Source organism: Apaloderma vittatum, unplaced genomic scaffold, assembly GCF_000703405.1.
Source record: "Apaloderma vittatum isolate BGI_N311 unplaced genomic scaffold, ASM70340v1 scaffold5925, whole genome shotgun sequence".
NCBI classification, from domain to species: domain Eukaryota; kingdom Metazoa; phylum Chordata; class Aves; order Trogoniformes; family Trogonidae; genus Apaloderma; species Apaloderma vittatum.
In genome coordinates this window covers 24,321-46,486 of record NW_009716416.1, presented here as the reverse complement: position 1 = coordinate 46,486, position 22,166 = coordinate 24,321, and the positions used below count along the sequence as shown (strand labels likewise).

General features: G+C 47.6%; 1 protein-coding gene across 1 annotated transcript in view; it reads right to left on the bottom strand.

Annotated features, from left to right (window-relative positions):
- The window catches only part of LOC104274006 (collagen alpha-1(V) chain-like), a gene marked incomplete at its 5' end in the record, with an annotated part of 103,309 nt that overhangs the window by 60,144 nt on the left and 20,999 nt on the right, over positions 1–22,166 (bottom strand). Inside the window, 8 exon segments of the mRNA XM_009869515.1 lie at positions 596–670; positions 6,639–6,701; positions 6,974–7,015; positions 11,102–11,158; positions 11,451–11,603; positions 15,112–15,360; positions 15,485–15,631; positions 17,039–17,170. Coding sequence (XP_009867817.1) covers positions 596–670; positions 6,639–6,701; positions 6,974–7,015; positions 11,102–11,158; positions 11,451–11,603; positions 15,112–15,360; positions 15,485–15,631; positions 17,039–17,170 — 918 coding nt within the window.

The window sequence follows — 22,166 nt, the reverse complement described above, 5'->3', positions numbered from 1 at the left end:
TTTCCCTTTGGTACCTAACCGCTTATTTTCAGCAGCTGCTTTCCTTAGGGCTTCCTCACATCAAAGCAGACACAAAATAGAACCATTCCTTTAGCATCCCAGGACCAAGAAGGCTGAATCGGTACATGCTAGCTTCACGTAGGAGTAAAAAAAACCCAATGCAAATTAAAATGGTTCTCAAAAGAGACTGTTTCATTCAGGTGATTACAATTTCAGCACCTGCTTTGTTAGAGGTTCCTCACTGTGGGAGGGAGGATTCTGCCTGGAAATTGGGCCTTTGGGGGTGTCCTCAGTTGCTTCTTTATGATTTTCACTGTCCAACACCATGCCCAGTCAGAAACACGTCAGCTTATTCATCACCTTTGGAAATTTTAACCTACCTGCCCTGTGCTTTTGAGCAGTGAAGAAGTCACAGTGCTTTGCAAAAAAGTAAATTTACAAGGGGAACCATCTGGATCCATCTTTTCTACCAAGGAAAATATGTCCTTGGTATAAAAAAGGTGGGAGACTCCTGCAAGAATAGACACTAAACAGTAGCAAAGCCAAGAAGCCCAACTGATTTAAAAGTGTTTTTTTCAGTTAGGCTTATACTTACAGGCAACATCAGCATCGTCCCTGGTGGTCCTGGTAAACCATCCGCTCCTGGAAGACCTGGGCGACCAGGTGGTCCCTACAAGGAGAAGAAATCAACTTTTAGAGCATCATTTCAGTTATATCCATACATAAGTTGTTGTTTCTGTAAAGGCGTATGTCACAATACAAAAGGCTCCCTCTCTAGACAGACACTGAGCACACAGTCATCCCAACACTCTGGCAAACTTTGTGGAAGCACGTGAGTAAGTACACGCGATTTTTCTTAGTAATTCCTTCTTCTTACATCCTGGCCCCCGTATTTCCAGGGTCCGCCATATGGAATTTTTTAGTAAGCAATAAAAGCCTTTACAATGTTCCAAGCTAATGGAATCAATGTTAAGTTGGGTCTGTTAAAATCTATTAAAAAAAGAAATGAAACTTCATAACTCAGGTCAGTGAGATAGAAATGTGGAAAGATAAATACATTTCCTACATGTTCAGTCATCTGGGTCATTCCATTTTTCTCTCTTCTGACTTTTTTTAGTCCTACGAGGCTACTTCCGTCTACAACGAAGTGATCCTGTCAGTGGCTGTAAATCAGCAAAACGCTGAGAATCTCACTGGAGCTGTGCTGATTAACATCACTTGAGTATCTTTAACTTGTACTAAAGAAATGAGTATGCAGTAAAAGATCTATTGATGAAGCTATAAATAATCAAACACGGCCAATTTTCCTAAGATAGCCCATAGATTATTTGTATTCCCAAGCGTGTACTTGGCAAAAAGCTCAAGTTAACCCAAATCTGCATCTCCATCCAGCAAATGAGGATGACACCCAACTACTCAATGTGCACGCTTCCTTGCAATTTTCACACCAGCCTAAAGAGCTGGATTTTTTTGATCACCTCCCAGGATGCCAAGAGGAGTCCTGGTGCTCATGGCAAGACACATAGGACAGCCTAGTCAGCTGCTCCAGCTTGAGGACTTGGACACTCCCCTATTCAGTCAACAGCAATAATAAATCCATCCCCGGAGAACCAAAGCTCTTGGAAGGGCAAGCAACAAACGTCGATGTTTTCTCACTCTTTTCAACCTGCCTGAAGTCCTCCAGCATGTGCGGGCACCAGAAGTAAAATCAAAACCCTGCCACAAATCACAGATGTGTGTGGACATGCTACAGGGACACAGAAGAGGCAGATTTTGCCCTAGAAAGTTGCACGCACACCCCACGGACAAAGGGCCGTGGATAATGGTGGGAAAGGGAGAAGAGAAAGAGAAATAAGTAGCAAAGTCCCTAAAACTCAGAACATTAAAAAAACCCAACCAACCAATCTGATGTGTAATCCTTGCCCCATCACCCTCAGTAACGTCTTGGCGCATCTCTTTTCACCTCTCACATCTCCGCTGCTTCTGCCCCCTCTGCACCACGTTCTACCTCGCATTTCCCTCATCATCTCCCTCTTAAAAAGGAACCCAAAACATCCAAGTCTGAGTTTCAAGCACTCAGTCAGAGCCTAGCACCGGGATGGGTGGGGTGAAAGCCACCAGTCCCCCAGCCCACACATCACCCCGGCCAGGCTGGACCTCTATCAGCTCCTCCCCAGCAGGAGCCAAGCTCTGCCCCACGGTAATGACTCTGCTCGCAGCCCTGCAGCTCCTGATTTATCAGCAAAAATTGAGCCCCACAACAAAAACGACAATGCCAGCAGGTCCCTCAGTGCTGAAGGGACACAGCATAGCACAGCAGCCCATCCATTTTTCAAGACGGGCTCACGATGCTACGTTCATGGTGTTTACTTAGTCTGGCTGACACCAGTCCCTGACTCTGCCGACAAGGTGCAGAGGGCAGACCCATCTGTTGGAGCAGAAGCATAATAAATAATTTAGGCCAGGCTCATTTTATATAATAAACCTTCTCCCATGTCTCTCGGCTCCTTTAACTCCAGTCCTGCATATGATGGAACAGGAAGGAGCTTGTTTATCTCTCCACGTGTACTCTGCCTGACAAATGTGGATGAAATGTTTTTATACGTAAACGCTTCTTTTTGTTTCAGGTTGGGTATGTGAGGTCTCCTCCTTGTGGGGTGGAGTAGCAGGGGGCACTTGCACAGAGGAAAATCAAACCTGTAAAGCACTTTGCAAATTTAAATTCATGAATGCCTTTAAGGAATGCAGCACGCCAGACTCGCTGTTGGTGTAAATCTGTGTCACTCGTTATGTAAATCGAGATTTGCTGATATACAGCAGCCAGAGATGGGGACTTCAACTTTCATTTGGTGCAGTGCTCTAAAATGCCATGCTGAGCGTGAACACTAACGCAATATTTCAAGGGAATGTTTAAACTGATACCTTGGTGTGTTAGCGCTCAGGCTCCTCGAGCAGCAGCAGTGCCCAGCAGCCCATAGTATTGACCCTCAAAATTCGCTTTAAGTCTCTCTCTAGGATGATTTTTCTGCCATTTTCAGCCCCGTTTAGAAAATTATGGAACAGAAGCTGTTTCCTGCAATATTTGGGGTCTTCTAGGTAAGGCAGCACTTATCTGAGGGACAGGACACTGTGAAAATGTCAAGCCTTTTAGAACCCCAGGAGGATCTGAGAGCCCTGTTACACCTCTGAGATGCAAAACCATCCTCAGGGGGGCTAAGCCCATTGGGATGCAATGCCTGCACAGGCTTGGACGACAGAGCCACTGCTTTGCGACCAGCCTTCCCCAAAACCAGGCTCATCAAGCCCTGAGCACCCAGACACCCCAGATTTCCAGCGCACGGCGGGGCCGGAGACAGAGCTGCAGTTTGCTCTAAAGCTACAGCTCATCTCGCTCAAAGGAGCACATTTTCCCACTTCCTTCACTCCAATCCGGAGCACCCATGAAATAGCTCTCTCGTGCTGTATTTCCTTCTTCCCACTGCTCGAAGAAACATTCCTAAGCCATCCCAAACCACCCTCGCCCCCTAGACGAGTCCTCCGGAACCTCCCACAAACAGGCTGCTCTGCAGCTCTGCCGGTGACGCAAGCTCTTCCTCGCGCTGCAAAATAACTGGGATAAACGAACAAACTGACATGATGAATAAAACGGAGCTAAATGAGTGTTGGCCAATATTAACATAGCTGAATATTGTTGGTATATTAATTCAGTGCACCTGCCTGATTGCAAATAAAAAGTCTTTCCATCAGACGCAGGCGGAGGAAACGTTCCTCACTGTACACATATAAGTGTCATGTAAATTCATGAGCTATGTGGAGAGTTAATAATAAACAAATTAAAAGAGGAGCTGCTCTAATTGAAAAGGAGTATTTTCAATACAGTTGCAGTTGCTGGCTCTGCAAGTTCATCACTTCTCTATGCACAATATGTTGTATTACATTCTGTTCTGGACACTCAGAAAAGCAGGATGTGCCGTCTGTGCTAGAATGCAAATTATGCTTTTCATTTCAGGGTGTGGAGCAGCATCATTGGGGACAGTGTGTCTGCTGCTGATTGGCTTTGCACGGCCGTTCACGAGGAGCCTGGCCAGCAAACATCTGCATCTGCCTGGACAAACGGCAGAAATAGATTCCTTCGTCATCAGGGTCAGCATCCATCCTGCCAGGCAATTGAATCCTTTGGAACAGAAGCAGCAAAACAAGTGGAGAGGAAGAAAAATCTAAGCAATATGCAGCACCCGTGCAGGATGAAGACCCACCAAGGACCTGATGAAGCCACACAGCTCCTCTGCAAGATGCAAAACGCCGCTGGGACCTTGCCCAGCTCGGCCGTCATCTAAGTCCAACACTCAAGGACACAGAGCCCTCCCCTTTGGTATTTCTGCCCGAGCAGTGCAGGAAGAACGTAACCCATGGTATCTCAAGGGTTAAGACAACCTCTCTGAGCAGTGACCCTGGCTCTGGGCTATGGGCTGAGCCCGCAGCTTTGTATTGACTTTCTGAGCTTGCAGGCACCGATCGATGGAGCATAGCCAGGGCCTCTCCTTCTCAAACATGTCACAACCACAAGAAACGTTATTACTGTTCCATCAAAAACCAATAAATACAGCAAGAGTGTAAATGAGGTGGGGATCTTCACAGCAAGGCTGGAGTGCAGAAACCAGCAGGTCAGCAGCCCCCAGCCGAGTCCCCAGAGACCAAGACGACACTGAAGGGCCTTAATCTAAAAAAAAATACAGGGCCCACCTTGTCCATGCAGAATTTGACTAAAATCCACCAGAAGTCCTGCAAACACAGAGAGCCTGGGCTACCCCAGCTTATCCTTCGCAGGCACCCAGGAGGAAAAGGGGATGCGGTTCTCTATCTGAAACCAACCACCGGGTGTGTGCAGGATGCTGCGGTACACGTGAGCCTGCCAGGGGCTGCCTTATCTGCCAGAAAAACCTTCTCAGGACCTCAGCAATCAGATTAGGGAAGTGTTTGCTGGTAAGTGCTCCCTTCCTCGGGAAGGCATTCTGCATTCGCTGGGCGACAGCACCGACAGCAGCGGGATGCGACGTGTTCGGGCGCATCTCCTGCGATCCGCATCGCTGCTCTTCTCCTCCCTCCTGTGCTTTCCAGGAGAAACCCTGGAAAAACAGACCTCCAGCCAAGCCCGCTTTCAGAAATTCACCTTTTTTTTCCCCTTTTTTGCTCACGGGACTGTCAGGATGCCTCAGGCCACGGCCCACGAAAAGCCACAGGTGGAGGCTGGCATTGTGGCTGCCGGGAGCCCCATTCATCAGCAGCACATCAGCAGTCCACCAGAAGCTACTCTGAAAGCACATCTGACCACACGTAATGTCAAGATGCACCAAGGCACCGAAACGGTGTCAAGCTCCAAGCTCCATTTGGTCTTGCCCTGCTGAAATCAATGAAGCTACTCACGCGAGACGACTGCTGCGACCTGCAGCCCCGCACGCCGTTCCGCTGGGCTGCATCGAGACAGGAACCGCTTTTCTGCCAACGCAGCCTCTATTTTGGGTGCTCCATCACCCAAACCCATGTTGCTCTAGAGCACCGTGTGCGCTCCCTCTAGTTTCAGACTCAAACCAAGCAGCTCTGGCATCTGAGTTTGATTCCACCTCAGCCTCTGTGCCTGACTGTGCTATGCTGAATCTGAGGCCAAAATTGCCCCTGGGTGCAGGACTGGTCCCCGTCTGCCCAGGCAGCTGTGCACGGGTAGCTGCTGCCTGGCTGCCTCCACCTGGCAGAGAAAATTGGCTCAAACCATGGGTGAGCGGCTCAGCTGCAAGTCATTCCTGATCCCAGGTGAGGACACAGCAATAATGAATACATACGTGGTGCTGAAAATGGGATTAGGGGTCACAGTCCACCAAAAAAGCGCACGGGAGGAGCTGCCTTCGATGAGACACCCCGAAGCTGGAGGTTTCTTGCAGGCAGCAGTTTAGCAAGCAGTAGCTGCCACAAAACTGATTTAAAGTAACATCAAAACTAAACTTGCAAAACCTGAGTTACTGCGTGGCTGAAGTACACAAATCAGTCTCCAGCGCTTGCTGGCGCAGACCCATAAAGCATCCACAGCCAAGGCGAGATGCTGCACAAAAGTCCCCTTTCCTGTGACACCAGTCTGGGACACAAAACGGGCAGAAGGAAGGACCCATAGCAGGGCTGCTTGGCATGACCCTGGGATCACCCTGGACCCAATCAAAACCCAAACCTCTCTGCCAGGACTCGTGACACCAGTTGGAATGAGGATGCAGAATCGTGGCTGAGCTTCATTTTACTGCACTAGCAGTTATTTTGTGTGTTTTCCCAGTGCCACAGGCCAGTTCCCACACCAGAACGTGCCAAAGGGACCAAACAAAGAGCAGAGGGTTTGTCAGCCTTACTCTTGGTTTTAACCTGGAGAAAACTGTTTAATCCATTTGACCAGCATGACTGTTCCTCGACCCTTTGCTCCTGGGTGCAAAGGTCTGCCCTGTACCCTACCATGAGCTCCTTTTGGGGCTGAATCAGAGAAGATTGCTATTCTAGCATAAGCAGTATCTCAGGGCTCCAGTGACACACCACAGTCCCACTCTGCACACGTAAAATGACCAGAGGTTTCAGCCAAAGAGGAGAAAAACATGGGTACTCACTCTCTCACCAGGATCACCCATTAAGCCCACAGGTCCAGTTGGTCCTGGAGGTCCTGGAAGACCCTAATGTAGAAAGGAAAAGGGAAAAAATAACTCACTAAAGCAAATCATGTTATTATTTGTAACATTTGTATAACGAGCAGAAAAAGAATTAGAGCTTTCTGTTTGTTTTTGCATGAGAAAATCAACCCCGAAGCGCTCTGTACATATGTGTGGCATATGGAAGCAACAGAGCCCAGCAGATTTGGGTGCTGAGCCCTCCACGTGCATCCAGCACCCCGGAGCTGCGCGCACCCTTCCATGAAAGGCGCAGAAAAGTGAAAAGTGGCACTTACTGCCGGGCCTTCGGGTCCAGGAGGGCCTTCCACCAGCATGCCCTAAGCAAGGGGAAGAAGGAAAAAAACAATTAGCAAAGCACATCCTCAGAGTCCCTTTGACTGCAGAGCTGCAAAGCTTTATCTGTTCTCAAACATTTCAGATCCTGCTGCTCAGCCCAGGCATCCCAGAGCTGAAGGGTTTCCACTTTCTCTGGATGACATCTTCTGTGTCCCCATTGCTGAAGGCACAAGAGACACTGCCCATTTTTTTTTTTTTTTTGCCTATTTGTTGTCTATTTGACTCACAGGAGGTACAGCAAACCAGCCCCTTACCCCAGCACTGAGACTACCCTCTCCCTGGCACGGCGTCACCCTCCGAACCACAGCCCTTCTCCCTGAGCTCATGACTGGGCAAAGGGCAAATCCTGGGCCATGTTCAGCCTCAATGATGCTGGAGCAGAACTGCTCCTCTTCAGGAAAAAAAAGCTGTTTCTAGATCCAAGCAGCTTCCAAAAAAAAAAAAGTTAATCAAATTGCAAGGTTTTATTATTATTTTTTTTTCAAATTACTTTCCCAACAGGCTGCATGCTGTGATTTACTCTGTGTACCTAGGAAATCACTGTGTGGGCAAAATGCTAGAATAATGTTATTCCATTCGTTTTAATCTAAATATTTTGTCATAACTTTAAATCAGTTCTACCGTGTGCTCAGTAGAATTGAGCTCTTTCTTTTTTTTTTTAAAAATCCTCATGAGTATGTAAAAGGCAGGAAAGAAACTTCCCAATAAACCTGAGAAATGCTTTTCCAGTAGGCATCAGGACAATCTGTTGGGAAGAGTCCCATGGCCACCACCCCCCTTTTATCTCTGGACCAGTGACTGTGCCTCCAGTAGCTCCCAGGTCAAGCCAAAGCAGTCCCAGTGCTCGCCAGCTCATCTGTGGCAAATACAGGCATCTCTCCTGATGAAATCCGCCCATAAAAAAAGTCTGTAGATAAGCAGTTGGCTCATGTGGGAGGAAGCAAGGGAAGGGACTGGTCTCGGGTGATCCTTGGCCGGTCTCCTAGGCTGAGGCTCTGGTGCCAAAAGCCTCAGACGACCCCGCGGCAGCAGAGATTGCTGACCTGAACGGATCTGAAACATCTAGAGGAAAACCCAGGCATCCCTGCCCCAACAGTCACAGTCTCCAAGCCCAGAGAGGAGCAAAAAAATAGGGTAAAACATGCTGCCATGAGCCATCCTTGCTTCCGTTAGTGGGAAGCAGGCTTCTTGCACCACTAATGCACAGTTAAACACTATTGTCTGTCTTTCCCAGTGTCCTTATGACTCGTTACCACCTTGTTTAAAAACTGGTTTCTGCTTCGTTTGAGTGTGTTAGGGGGAAATTTCTGCCCCTTTCATCTCAGAAGCACCTTGTGCAGTTGTTCTTCACCACTAAAGGATTTAGGTCACGGACTTTGCCCCACGTCCATTTTAACAGCAATTTCACTGCTCTCTTCTGGGTGGGAATTTGGAGTGAAACCTACTTGACGTTCCTCCAACCTGCACCAAGTATGAGCTCTTTGCTCTTGGAAGCTAACAAGAAGAGACAAGCTATGCTGGATGAAGAAGGTGTCCCCCAGGACATCCACTAAGCCCTGGCTCTTCCTTCAGACACACAATGAGCAAATCCCAGAGGTCCCAGCAAACCTTTCCCCATATGGATACCCCATCACTGTTGAGACAAACGCTGGTGTATTTGGGAACGGCAGGCTCCAAAACACAAACAAGTCATTGTCTCCAAGCTGATGTAGAGAGCCACATCCCCATAGGTTCACTTTTGGACATTTTAGGACATTTTTAGGCTGCTGGGGGTCAGCATTACAACGGTCTGAGCATGCACAGCACCAAAGCTCTGCTTCCCATGGCTGGCTGCAGAGCCTCGGGACGCTCCTCCGCACGGGGAAAGAGGCTTCCTCCGCACGGGTAAAGAGTCTGGGCTAATTAGCCAATTTGCAATGCAAACATCCTTGGCATCTTCCCATATTTATCTGTTGGTTTATGTTGAGCTCTAGCTGCAGGGACATCTGGAGATTCTCCTCAGCAAGAAATCTCTGCTGTTTATTCGACTGCTCATCAACAGGAGCGAGGGAAACGTGGGAGGGTTTTGGGACCAGGACCAGTGGGAGAATGCCACCAAGGCGATTGCTTTGGGAACAGCAAGCAAACTGTGGATTTGGGACTGTCCCAGGGGAAAACAGGGCGTGATTCTGTGATTTCACTCAACCAGCACCCAGATGCCACCCAAAAGTGTCACCGAAACAGCCCTAAGGAGGGCTGCAACACACGGAAAGGCTGCTCAAACCCTCTCCAAAGGCAGGAGTGAGCAGCAGGGTCCTCGCCTCGAAGGACTGAGAGGTTTAAGGAGGTGACTGGAGCCCCCAGAGCTGGGATGCAGCGAGGTCTCGTGGGGGATGTCCCCCCTATTCCCCGGTGCAGCCCCCCTCGCCCTGCGCTCCCCGCAGCCTCCAGCGAGCGTCAGCACAGAGCAAGGATTGAAGGACAGGCGGGATGGATGGAGAGGAGAGAAAACCCAGCAGAATCCAATTTAGTTTAGTTTTTAGTCCCGCTCTGCTGCAGCTCCCATGGAAAAAAAAAAAAAAAAAGAGCTAAAGAGTGCAGCAAATCTGAATTTCTCTCGGCTGGAGAGAAACTGCACAGAGAGGGAAAAAGCAGCATTTGGTCCTGTTTACTTTCTGGCAAAAGCGATACGTGCTCTAGTGTTTTGAAACAGCGAAGGCAGCCAAATTCTTTCTGGATGATTAAACTTAACTAGTTTGTTCGCTCTGTAGCGTTTCAGATTGGTTCTGGGCAGGTCGAGGCTGAGTTTCTGCCTTTATCTTCGTGGGGTTCAGCTGCCCCCCACCCTTCCCACACCTCCCATAAGCAAATCGCTTGTTCCTCCTTTTGTTTGCAGAGTGAGAGCGAGACCCAGAAAGGAAGAGAAGGAAGGAAAGGTTTGTGTAAGGCATTTGCTCGGGTTTTTGAGCTCCGCTGCTGCATCCCAGCTTCTCCCCACCACCACCACCACTATCTGCAAAAGCATCAGGCAAAGAAGGGAGGAAGAATGAAAAAAAAATAACGGCCTCTGAGCGATGGGAAGTGCCACCACGACGCTGGGCACCCCGCTGGCCCTCTGCCAAGCAAAATTAATTGAGTGGTTGGCACACAGCGAGCGCAGGCTCGGCCCTTCGGGGACGAGGCTCAGGGGAGGTGGTTGCAAGGAGCCGGAGTCCCATCGCCAGCCCGGGGAGACCTCAGCATCCTGACACCCAACAAGGGACAGACACACGGACATCGACCAATGTCCTCTTGCTCTGCTCAAGGGGCACCTCTGAGCAAACACCAGCCGTCCCCATCGCGGCGGCAGCTGGGGACCAGCTCCATCCTCACCTCAGCGGGTGCTCAGCTGGGCACCCATGTTTTTACAGGCTGCAAAAGGTACAGGCAGTTTATAACCGTTCTTTAAGAAGAGAAACAACCTTAGAAACAGGCCAGGGCAGAACTGCAAAGAAGGATTCACACCAGGTTCCACTCCTGGCACAAGACAAGGTTTCTCTGGAAAGCTGGTGGGAGCCTGGAGCAGGCACAGGAGCAAACCTCTCTCCTCCCACAGCTGTGTGCAGGGAGAACCCTTTTATTTCCACAGAGATGAACCCATTAGTTGCACAATTAAAGCCGGCCCCAAGCTGCAAGTTCAGGTCAGGATATGACCTGGCCACCAGCTGCAGGCGCCTTGGGGAGAGGGTCTTGCTGCTGAGCTGGGGGCGCTTTGAAACCCCTGGAGAGGAAGACAAGTCCTCTGCCTAAAGCTTCAATTTCAAAAGGCCTAAGCTTTATTCTGGTAAATGAGAGATTTCACAGGAAATTTTGCACTTCCTTCATAATTTAGGCTGCTTCTTGAAGCTTTGTTTGTTTGGGGTTTTTTTAAAAAATGACAGTATTTTACATTAAAGGGTTTTAAATGAACCAAATAATTCTTCCACGGGAAATTTTCCTCCCAGCAGTACCACTGAGAGCATCAAGATGTACCAAACACACGCCTTGGATCCTTTTTCTTGAGGGGAAAAGAAAAAAAACCACCCACCAAAACCCCAGCTGGTCCTTACCGGCTCAATAATGGCAGGCTCCCCTTTCTGTCCTTTCTCACCCCGGGGGCCACCGATCTGCAGCACACAAGGGAAACACAAAGTCAGAGAAGACACTGCCACGCCGAGCAGGAGCTGGAGATCCAGGGACAACTTCTCCCATGAAAGGACCACTGATGTTTGTGCAGAAAATGAACGGGGCACCTCCTCCTCTTCCTCCTCCTCGTGCGAAACACACTCACGACAGGTGGATGGATCCCAGTGAAGATGCTCTCACTGGGTTCTGTGTTGCTCACCTCTACGCTATAGATCATGGGAAGTCAAATATTACGAACCGGGCTTAACCTCGATGGAAAATTAACTCTCTTACCCCTTCGTAGATGGTGTCCTGGTTAGCAGGCATGCCGGGGCCGATGTCAGGAGAGACTGTTCGGTCGTAATAGCTGTCGTAATAGTTCCCATCATATTCTTTTATCGTTTCCTCGGTGAAATCTTTATCCAGATCTTCTCCTCCTTGAGCAGCCTAGAAGTAAAAGAGCAAGAAGACGTCAGGCTGAGAATCTCTCTAGGATGCACAGGTTGGAAATATAAAGAGGAGACTGTGGTTTTTGTAAAGTGAGGATGCTTTATAATAATACTTGCAAATAAAAGGCATAAAAAGAGTTAACTTGTGGACTTAAGGTCCCCAGTGACCTCTAAGGGTCTTCTCCAGTGGCACGCAAGAAGGATGGGAGGATCTTTACTTCAAATCATATTCCCTGGCTTTCCCCAGCCTTTTTCTGTCAAGCCCTGAAATAACCGTGAGTGTAAAAGTTTGAGTGAGGAAAACAGAACACAACACAGAGCAACAGCTCACATCAGGAGGATCTCACAAACACTAAAGGACTAAAGAATCAGGGAATGGAAGTTTCAGACTCCAAGCCCAACTCATTTCTCACAGCCTCAGTATCAGAGACACTGGATTATTAAGTGTAAAAAGTCACACATCCAGCCACGTGTTTACAACACACATCAAACCCAAAAGGTGTCCCTATGAGTAACCAATTACAGGAGGAAACGTGGAAAAATCCAAGTTCGCTTCTACAAAAATCTCCTGTTTGTTTAGTTTGGGTTTCAAGTTCCTACTGTGCTTGTCCAAAGAGCAAGCACAGAAATTTTTTACAAATCTGACATGTTAATCCCTGAATCCTTTCTGAATCCTTACAGCAACAGATGTTATGGACCACAAGCACAGGCATCTAGACAAGTATCAGAATTTCCTTGTTTTTCTCCATACCCTGTGCTTTCTGCAGCCTGGCAGGCAACAGTCTCTTGGCATCCTGTAGCCTGAACAGCATGGTAAAGAAGAATATGTGCAGATAATATTTTTTTTGTTTCTTTCTCATCCAGGTAATGATCAAAACGGTCCATAAAATTGAATTCTTTCCAGCGTTTCCCAGAGAAATTATCTCCTCACTGCTATGAACTCAAAAATCACCTAAATGCCACCAGTACTTGCAGACTTTGTTTCTGTGCCAGCCCTGCTCAGCACCCATAAGCATGAGCATCTGTATTTAAATGCAAGAGGTTTTAAAATAAGAATAAGCCTAGTGCTAAGGCAATCATCACTTTGCTGCTTTTACCTCAACAAATACCAACTGGTCTTTGCAGAAACTACAGCCTGGCAATCACTCAATTAGAAAACCTGGAAAAGTTAGCGTTGTTTTTCCTTTGTACTCTTCAAATGGATCCAGTGCTGTCACACACGTCTTTAATCCTGCTCAAAATCTTCTATCTCACTGCACTTTGAAACCTTAAAACCTGTTTATCTTGGTATAAAGCTTTTGGGGATAACATAACAAGGTGTTTTCAAATTGCACGTCTTGAAATGAACGTCAGAAATGTCTGGTTCGATATTTTTATTAAGGTCCCCAAGTCAATTTGCACGGAAAGATGTATTTTGAATAGCCGGGTAGGTAGTTCTCCATGCTAAGATTTGCTGGTGCTTTGGAGAAAAAAAAACAAAAAAAAAGTCTAAAAATAATCTCCTCAACAATGCTGTGAGACAACCTGAATGAGAAAACAGTCCACAAAGAAAAGGGGAGGTCCAAAAAAATCGGTGTGCAAAAAGTTGTGATAACAGCTTCATTTAGATCATCTTTTAGATTTCCCTTTAGAGAACATGATGCATGTATGAAGCCCTGGGTTGTGCATCTGGACAAGTAAAGCCAACTGCCCGATGAGTGGCAGGCAATGAACACAACGGATCCGTCCCCAGCTCCCCTGGTTCACAGGGGTATTGCTGCCTACTGCACCTTGGAACTGCTTCGCTGGCATTTATCACTGTTATTAGCCGTAATGAAACCCAACTCTGGGACAGCTCCAAAACCCCTTGTAGGAATTAGGAATTCTTCCCCAACCACAGGCAGGTGAAGTTCAGCAGCGACGGCCACGTCCCGCCCTTGCGGCAGGGCTGTGTGAAGGGATGCTAAAAACAACCAACCTGCACTAGACCAACGTTATCCTGTCGGGTCCCACAACCGGCAGGGCTCCACAGCTACTGGAGGGGGACAGCCTCCACCCCCTCCCCGTGAGACACTTGGCTGAGAGGGGGCTGAGCTTTCATGCAGAAAAGCTTCACCGTGTGTTTCCCTACCTGCACTTTCCTCCTCTTCCATTTCCTTTGCCTGACAGCTAAAGTGGCCCTTGAGCCTCTTATTTCCTTTTCCAACATTTTTTTTTTTTTAAGGTCACGCTGTCCAATCTTTAATTCCTCTCTATTAGAAAGTCCAAGCTTGGCCAAAGATTTCTGGCTCTTTGTCAGGAAACAGAAACGTTTCCCATCCGTGGGCTCCCTCAGGTTGGCGCTCACTTCCTCAATACGCTGGAGCCTTTTCTCTTTCTCTCTGTGTATCGTTTCGGGCTGAGCAACCTCTTCCTCCACCACATCTCTTTTATCCCCGGTTGGCTGGACTCGGTCCCCACCGTGCCACCAGCCCTCAAGGCAGCTGGCTCCCCTCCCGCCTCGCTCCAGCTGCTCAGCTCTTTACTTGGACATTTCCCCCGACACCTTCTCATTCAAGCTTCCAGATCCAACTCTAGACACGTTGGCCAACTTTCGCTGTCTCTTTTGCCACCCTCCAGCACCTCATGGAAAGCCTTGCATTTTGATTAACTAATTCCTCTCCATCTGAGAAGGAGAAAACTCTGCCAAATCCCATCCTACCTCCTAGGAAACGTTATCCCACTATCAACAGCCCTTGCTGATGGCTCCTGGATAATGAAGGGTTTGCCTCATCTAGCAAAACTATTTCCTTGCACAGTGAGCTCCGAGCACGCAGTGTCATGGCAGGTTATCTCAGTCTCATCTAAGGATGAGACCAACGCTCATCTATTGGAGCACCAATAGAAAAGGCAAGAATGGGGCAAGTCTTAAGGATAAAGGAGTCTCAAGTACAACATTTTTCAGCTGAAGCATGTTAACGTATGGATAACTGAAAACATGAATTGTTCCAACAGAAACGTCAGTTCTGGGATCTAGACTGATCTCATCTTTGAGCAGAGCTGTGCATAAAATGAAGGGGCTCTCTCTGGGTGAACACAGTTTGAAATCAAAGGTTTGGTCCAGCACTGAAAGGTTGGGTTTTTTTAAAAATGTCAATCTGAAAAAAACATAAAGATGCTATTCTGTAGGAATGATAAAATGAAAAAAGGACCTTGAAATACATATTAATAGCTTTGAAATAATGGTTTTACTCAGATTTTAACACCAATCCTCATTTTTCTTTTTGTCTTCACACAGGGAAATGCAGATGTCAACATGAACAGATTTTTCCAGGGGAATAATCCTCAACCAAATTCTAAATATCTCTGTTCCACACACCCTGAAATATCTGGAGTGCAAATAATTTACAAGAAACTTCCTCTTCCAACAAACTACTTACAGATTCACCGTATGAATAATCACATCTCGTTTGCTCTTAAGGCTATGAAATACTAGAATTAATAAAAAAAACAAAATGAAAGGAAAAAGAAAAATCCTTTAAAATTACATCGGTCTCATTGTAGGTGATGACGGTACTTGTGGGGAGTTCAGCTTCCACCGCGTTTTCAGTGAGTCCGCCCTGGGGGTCTACTTCTTCGTTGTAGTTGACGTCTTCATAGGGCAGAGGCGTGAAGTATTCCTCGTTAATGGTTTCATAGTTGTACTCATCCACGAGAGGATCATCCACCGCATCATCCCCCTTCGGTGGCTTGCTGGGGTCCTCCGTGTCAGGTGACAACGTGGGAGCAGGATAGTCCTATTGCAGAAACAAAACGCCAGGATCAGAGAAATAAAAACAAAATTCTGCATCCTCCTCCTCTTCCCCTCTATAAAGGTGCTACTTTATCAGCCCCAACTTTGCCAGGAGCCAGCGTCGGTACCTGCTTGGTTTCAGGTCTCTCTCCAGCAGCCACCTGGGGAGCGCTGGGTTTGGTGGGGGTTGCTTCTGGCTTTACAGCTTCGTCAACATCTTCGTAGTAGGGGTACTCGTAGTAGTAGGTGTCACCTTCTCCCTCCCCGTCAGTGTACTGCAAAGAGGAGAAGTAGAAAATGAGATGGCAGCACTCAAGCACGTTTGGTTGGGTTTTTTTAAGCCTCAGACTGTTGAGACCACCCGTGTCACACATCTGACATATTCAGAGAGGGGAAGAAAACACTCGAGCCACGCAGCTGCTCAGACTGCACTAATGGCATCCGTGTGACTCCCCATCCACCCGCAGCCCCCAGGCAAAAGGTCTTTAAAAGCCAGATATTTTCAGCGCTTTCCACAAGGCGTCAGTCATTCTTCAAAATGAAATACAAACGAAACGTTTGGTTACAGCCGGGCATGGCAAATTTCTTTGCCAGTCCATCGCTCTCGCTGGCGGCAGACGCCGGCGTGTGGAAGAGTTATTCTTACACAGAGCAACACAGCCCGAAGACAAGCCAGCCCTTGTTGAGCTGCTGGCTCTGAGAGAAGAGTTTTATTTTCCTACTACCACGTATTTTGACTGTACCAAAGTCTATTTTATTTTACGTATTTATTGTTTCTCCAAAAGTGCTGGCGGAGCGGTTACGGTGCTTCCCCAGGGCTGGGCGGCCGTGCCTTGCCTGCGAGCATCGCTCGCTCCCCACAGCCCAGCTAGGCTCAGGCTTTTAACTCAATCCCAAAGCTAAGCCAGCATTACGGCTTTGTGGAGATTCGACAGGAGCCCACAGATGTGAGACCAGCTGAATGCAGGAGAGCACACGGAGCGGCAAATCAGACCGAGAGAGCAGCCAAGATGCTGAGAAGCAGCTGAGGATGCCAGAAACTTTAATTGCTGTGAACTGAGCCTAAGACCTCTTAAACACGTGTAAAATTCAGGTGATGCTTTTCTGGAAACCAGTCACGCCCAGTCATTTCTAATTGAGCAGCAGAAATAGAAAAATATCTTGCATCAATCTTTTTTTCTTTCTTTTCTTTTTTGGTAGAAAAAATACTGAGCAGAACAGATTATATGGGTGAGCTAGAAGCATTTCTGCCAAAATGAAATTCAAATGTCAAATACATGGGCAACACCTGTTGCTTCAAAGAATATTGAAAAAGAACTATTTAATCTTTTTACGTGTTCAACAGTAAAATTTAAAATTTAGAAACAGGTGCCTATTTTGGACTGGATTCGACCCGCCAGGGAAGGTCAGTATTTCACACTCCCCTCAGCTTGTCTGTCCTGCAAGTTTTTGAACTCCCAAGTGAATACTCATTTCAGTCTCTGGAAACAGCAAGAGCACAGAAAGGAAGGGAAAATTCCCAAGGGCAAAAGCCAAGACTAGAACCTGCAAATCCTAAAAACAAGCTCTCTCTTGGCCCTTACTAATGAGTTATCCCAGAGAGGAATAAGCGAAGTACATCCACAATCACGATACGGGAGGTTTGCCCCCCAAATCATCCCCAAAGCCTGCAGCTGACTTACATATTCATCCTGGTTGGGGTCCTGGGACTGGGGGGAGTCGGGGATGGCGGTGTCGCAGTCGGGGCTGTAGTGTTCGCAGTAATCGTAGGCTGCTCGGGGGTCCGCCACGATCAGGAGCTGCTGGATGTCACCCTGCGGGGAGGCAAGGACAGAGCATCGTCAGGGGGACAGGGGGGAATGCAGAGCCACCAGCCCCAGCCCAAGGGGATAAACGTCACCGAGAAATGAAAAGCAAATACGTGACAGAGCCACCTCCCTGACACCGGCGTGTCACCCAAAAGGAGCCGGGTGAAACCACTCATCTGGGGCTGCTCCAGGAGGTGTGAAGACACGGGTGCATCACAGACCAAAATGCACCTTTCCGAAAGATCATCACAGTGGCAGGGAGGCCACCATACAGCACTGACAGCTCAAGGCAAAAAAAGAAAAATCAGCAGTGTCCAGTGGACAACGCAAAAAATATTAATTTTCCTGCCCAGTCCAGCGCAGCTCTGCAGGGCTGCGGAGTTGCCCTGCCCAGTTCTAAAAGCTGTTTACTGGCTTCAAAGCTTTTCCCACCCCATCGGTTGGTCTCATAAAAGGCATCGCCCTTCCTTTCCGCATCTTGCCTCGCCTCAATTTTCCACCTACAACAGCGCCGCAGACGCAGAAAGAGATTAGAAATGCATCTGATAATCAGAAAAAAAAAAGAGAGGGTTTGCAGTAGCTAAATGAGAACTGGGCACAGAAGAAGCTCATTAGGCGCTGACACTGTTTAATGGGCCGCTCGCTATGTAGTGAACGGAGCAGCCCAAAAGTCCGAGCAGAAATCGCTCTTTAGTTTCCTGAAGAACCACCAGGCCTGCTTAACTGTAATGCCAAAAACTAGTTTATTCAGCAGACGGTTACATAAGGCAAAATTTTACTACTCAGATTATTAGAGTTGATACTTTAATTAGGGGGGGAATATTTTTAATAATAGAAAAACATGGCAAAGGCATCAGGAGTAAAAGGAGAATTACAGCAAAACTAGGAGGAGGACTTGGTTGTATAATAGGAACCAGAAGCTCTGAACAGAGTCTGGCCAGATCGGCAAGGAGCCCCACAGAAAACCAAAGGATATTTTTAAAATTACAGGCCAAATCTGCCTTCACACCAGCTGCACATGGTCCAGCCCTGGGTGCCACTCAGTCCACAGGGAGCTCAGCCTCCTACGAACACACACCTTTGAATTCACTAAGAAGAAAAAAAATAAAGGATAAAGTGCTGTTTGCACTTTTGGCAGAGATCCATAGGGAAAGCATTTTTTTGTGGCCCTGACTGCACCCGCCTGGTCCAAGGAGCAGGGGCAGCTTATGGCTTTCTGGGGTTTTCCTCTTCCATTTTCAGGTTAGCACATCCACCTCTGCAGCACCTAACCAAAATGTCTGGACAGCTCTCAGGTGCTACACAACGCCACCCTAAAATTGAGCACAGGCTTAAGCTTATTAGCCATTGTTTCCTGTGAATAACCTTTACAAAATTAACAGAAAGTCTGCAAAGTGGTATTCAATTTTCTATTTTAAGAACTAGTCTTTTTTTGCCTTTCCCTTGGTGTTTTGTTTTTTTTTTTAAATGAAACTGTAAAGCAGTTCTGTCAGTACTGTTCCAGCTTTTTGTATTTCAATGTAACCACCAAAAACAAGGAGGCAGTTTTGGGGAAACGGTGATTGACAAGTTTTTGTCTTGCAGAATACGTCCCATTTCCAGCCAGCTCTGGCCACCACCTGACAGTGTGACCTGCACGGGGATCTTGGCTGTGGTGTGACCGACAGGACATCGCCCAGCCCTAAGCAAAGCCCTGAAGGAGCCCTGGGGCTGCTCATATCATATATTATCACCCCTGTTTTCAAAGACAGTTCAGAGCAATGACCCAGGCTGCCCCTTTGGAGACTCCTCCAGAGGAGGACACCCAATCTGGCCAAGGCACTTTGCTTCAAGCTGATGATGTGAAGATCCTTCCAGCTGCTATTTCTGCACACTGAACCTCAATCACCCCCACCCCTGACTGATACCTGAGCTAATTTATGCCCTTCCCTCACTTTAGGTGGTTAAAGCTCCCCAGTTTCCACAGGGTTATGGGGAGTGTACAGCACTGCTGGGATAAGCTGAAATAAAACAGCCACAAAAGTAGACTTGGTACTTGTCTCCGAGAGGCAAGGAAGGAAGGCTGAAAGCTTTTTCTTCCTGATAAGGTTGGATTTACACCTCAAGGAGAGCTGATAGCCTGCATCCTATAAGTGACCAGGATTATGACTGTGTTTCCTCAAGGAAAAGATAATGCAAAGAAAGGCACGTTGGCTAAACACAGTGCAAAAGGTTAAGCAGAAGAGAATTTGCTAAAGCTGAGTTTGCTTTTAGCCTCAGCTGAGGGCAGCTCCTGAGACACGCACAGCAAGGAATCCTCTCTCTATCCCAACCCTGCTTTCCTTCTGTGCAACAGGAGCCGAGCATTCTCCTGGTCTGATGTCTCAAAGCATTGACATCACCTTCAAGTACACAGAAAGGCATCATCTGCAAGTCCCAGGAGCCACAAGACTCAAATCTTAGGGCGACAGCAGAAACCTCAACCTCACTCAACACATCAACAGCCAACACCAGCCCAGCAGTTGCTGCTGAACAAGTAGGGCAGAATGAACAAGGGAAACTTCTTGCTAGTTCTGGACCGAGAACCCGAGAAAAATCAGTGTGTAACTGCCTAAGTTTGGTACGCGAAGGGTGCCAGGAAAAAGCATGAGCCGCATCAGACGGCTCCTTCAGAGCTCACCACGCTTGGTGAGCACCGTTCAGCATGCCTACTATTTTCCCATTTCCTTTTCAAACCCAATCAATCACCCTGCCCAGCAAAGTTCATCCTTTTCTTGCTGTTCCAGCAGCAACGTGCAAGCATGCAAAATCAGAAGGAAACCCAACGCGCTTGGAGGAATGAGAGCCCCAGGGAGCATCTGAGCTCGAGTACGCTGACGTGAGTTGAGCAGCTCAGTGGTGGGGGAAGGAGGAGAGCTTGCAGGGCTGGTAGACCATTCATCTTTGTTTCATTAACAGCAAGTGCACGGCCCTGGTGGATACCCCGTGTTAACACTTGCAAAAAGCAGACAGGACTAAAACCTTGTTAGCAAGATTCTCAGTCAACTGACCTCATCCCTCAGTGCAAAACAATAAAATGGGCTAATTTAGCCTGTAATAAAAAGCCCCACTATCTGAACTTCACAAAAGATGCACAAAGCTCTGCTGTCAAGAGCCCCATTTCTTTGATTTAAAAAGCCGACTTTAAATGGAGTGAGCCGTGCTGGGAGGTTCGCAAGCCTTTTGTGTCCTCTCAAGTGTGTTGCCGCTAATAAATTTCCCCAAGAGATAGCTGCCCCCAGCCCCAGCACTGGCCCACAAAGGCAGCGGCCAGCTCTGCTCCCTTTCCTCACTCGAGCGTCTATTTGTTTCACTGTTATGGTTACACAAAACCCCCCCAGCTCCTCTTCCTTATGTCAGCATCTGGTTTTTTCAGCAAGAGCAGCGATAACAGAGATACCATTAATTTCCACCATCCCCTCTCCACACGTGGATTTTCCATGAAACCTTTACTAAAGAGAGAACCTGCAATTATGCTAAGAGAGCAGTTTAAAGACTTTACCAAACCAAGTCATTTAGGCTTTTAAGATTTACTTGCAAGTAAAGAGGTATTCAAGTCAAGGAGCAAGTCAGTAACACAGTGGTATTGCTTCCAAGGAGAGGTCACGAGCACCGTGTCCTCCAGCCCCAGCCACCCAGGCAGATGATCGGGTAAAATCCTCCTTTGGCATGTGAATAAGTGAAGCTCCAGAAAGTGCTCCAGTCACTGGGCTGGTACTTAGGATGCTGAGGCAAGGCCCAGTAGCACTTTCCCAGTTTGAACAAAAAGTTGAAGTGGAGGGGAAAAAATAAAAGTCAGTTTTTGCCTGAAAACGACCAATATTTCATCCATCAGAAGAGCTAGCTCTTAAAAAGAGGGATAAACCACATTTTGACCTTTATTCCTAGACCTTATCGTCAAGAGGAAGAGGCAGGACAGCACATTTCTGAAAATGATTGTGAATTGTGAGGCTTTTATTTGCTCTAGCAGATGTAAGTGCTAACTGTCAGGGCCAGTAAGAATTTGTCTGACATTTATGGTAAAGCCATTTATGCCTGATGACTCATTTGCTTTATGGATTAAGTTCCACCAAGCCAGTTTAATTCAACTCCCCAGCCAGCTCCCAGACAAGACTGGAAAAGCTCTTCTGGAGCATTTTTTAACACTTATTCTATACGTGCGCAAAAATGTCACATCGCTTCCAATGACATCAACTTCAGTAACTTGGAGAAATCGCTGTGGTTCAACAAAACAAACAGCTGGCGAGGATAATCGGAGTGACTTCATCTGGCATTGGCAGCAGAGCTCCATAAATACTGGGATTCTTCGGGGCTCTCACTACAACGCACCGATAATTAACTGAACTGCTGGTTTAGTGCATTACCCCAGCAGTCTTAGAGATTCCCAACGTCCACATGAATAAATACAGCTTGATGTGCTTTTTAAAACTCCTACATTTAAACTGGATAACTGCAGGCTCGGGATGTGTGGCTGTAACACACAAGCAAAATCTTCTAGATTATTGGGAGCAACTGGGACATCGCTGAGTTTTTTTATGACCAGCTCACTGGTTCTGTAAATGCAAACCCAGCTGGGTGGCTTAAGAGCAGCAGAGGTTCAGTGCAGCTCTATGATGAAGTGAAAGTTTAGAGATCTCAGCCACCAGCAAGCTTCCAAAAAACCTAATCCTTGTCCAGAGACAGCCTGCCAGCCCTCAGATGTTCCACTTGATAAAACATGTCATCAGCACTTGCCCACAGAGGGAGACTTTCTGCTAAGGATGCAGTGGCTGCCCTGATCCAGGGCTCCTTGTCTGCACAGGCTGGAGTAAGAACAAGTATTGGAGAAGTCGGTGAAGAAGGCAAGCAAGAGGTGACTCCAAGCTCACCATGCCTCTGGCTCTGCAAGTGTTGTGAGACCCAAAATCAGAGGTACAACACGCCCTCAGAGCATCGCTGCATCCTTTGTTGCACTGGCTTCATCCCAGAGTCCCTCATTTAAACT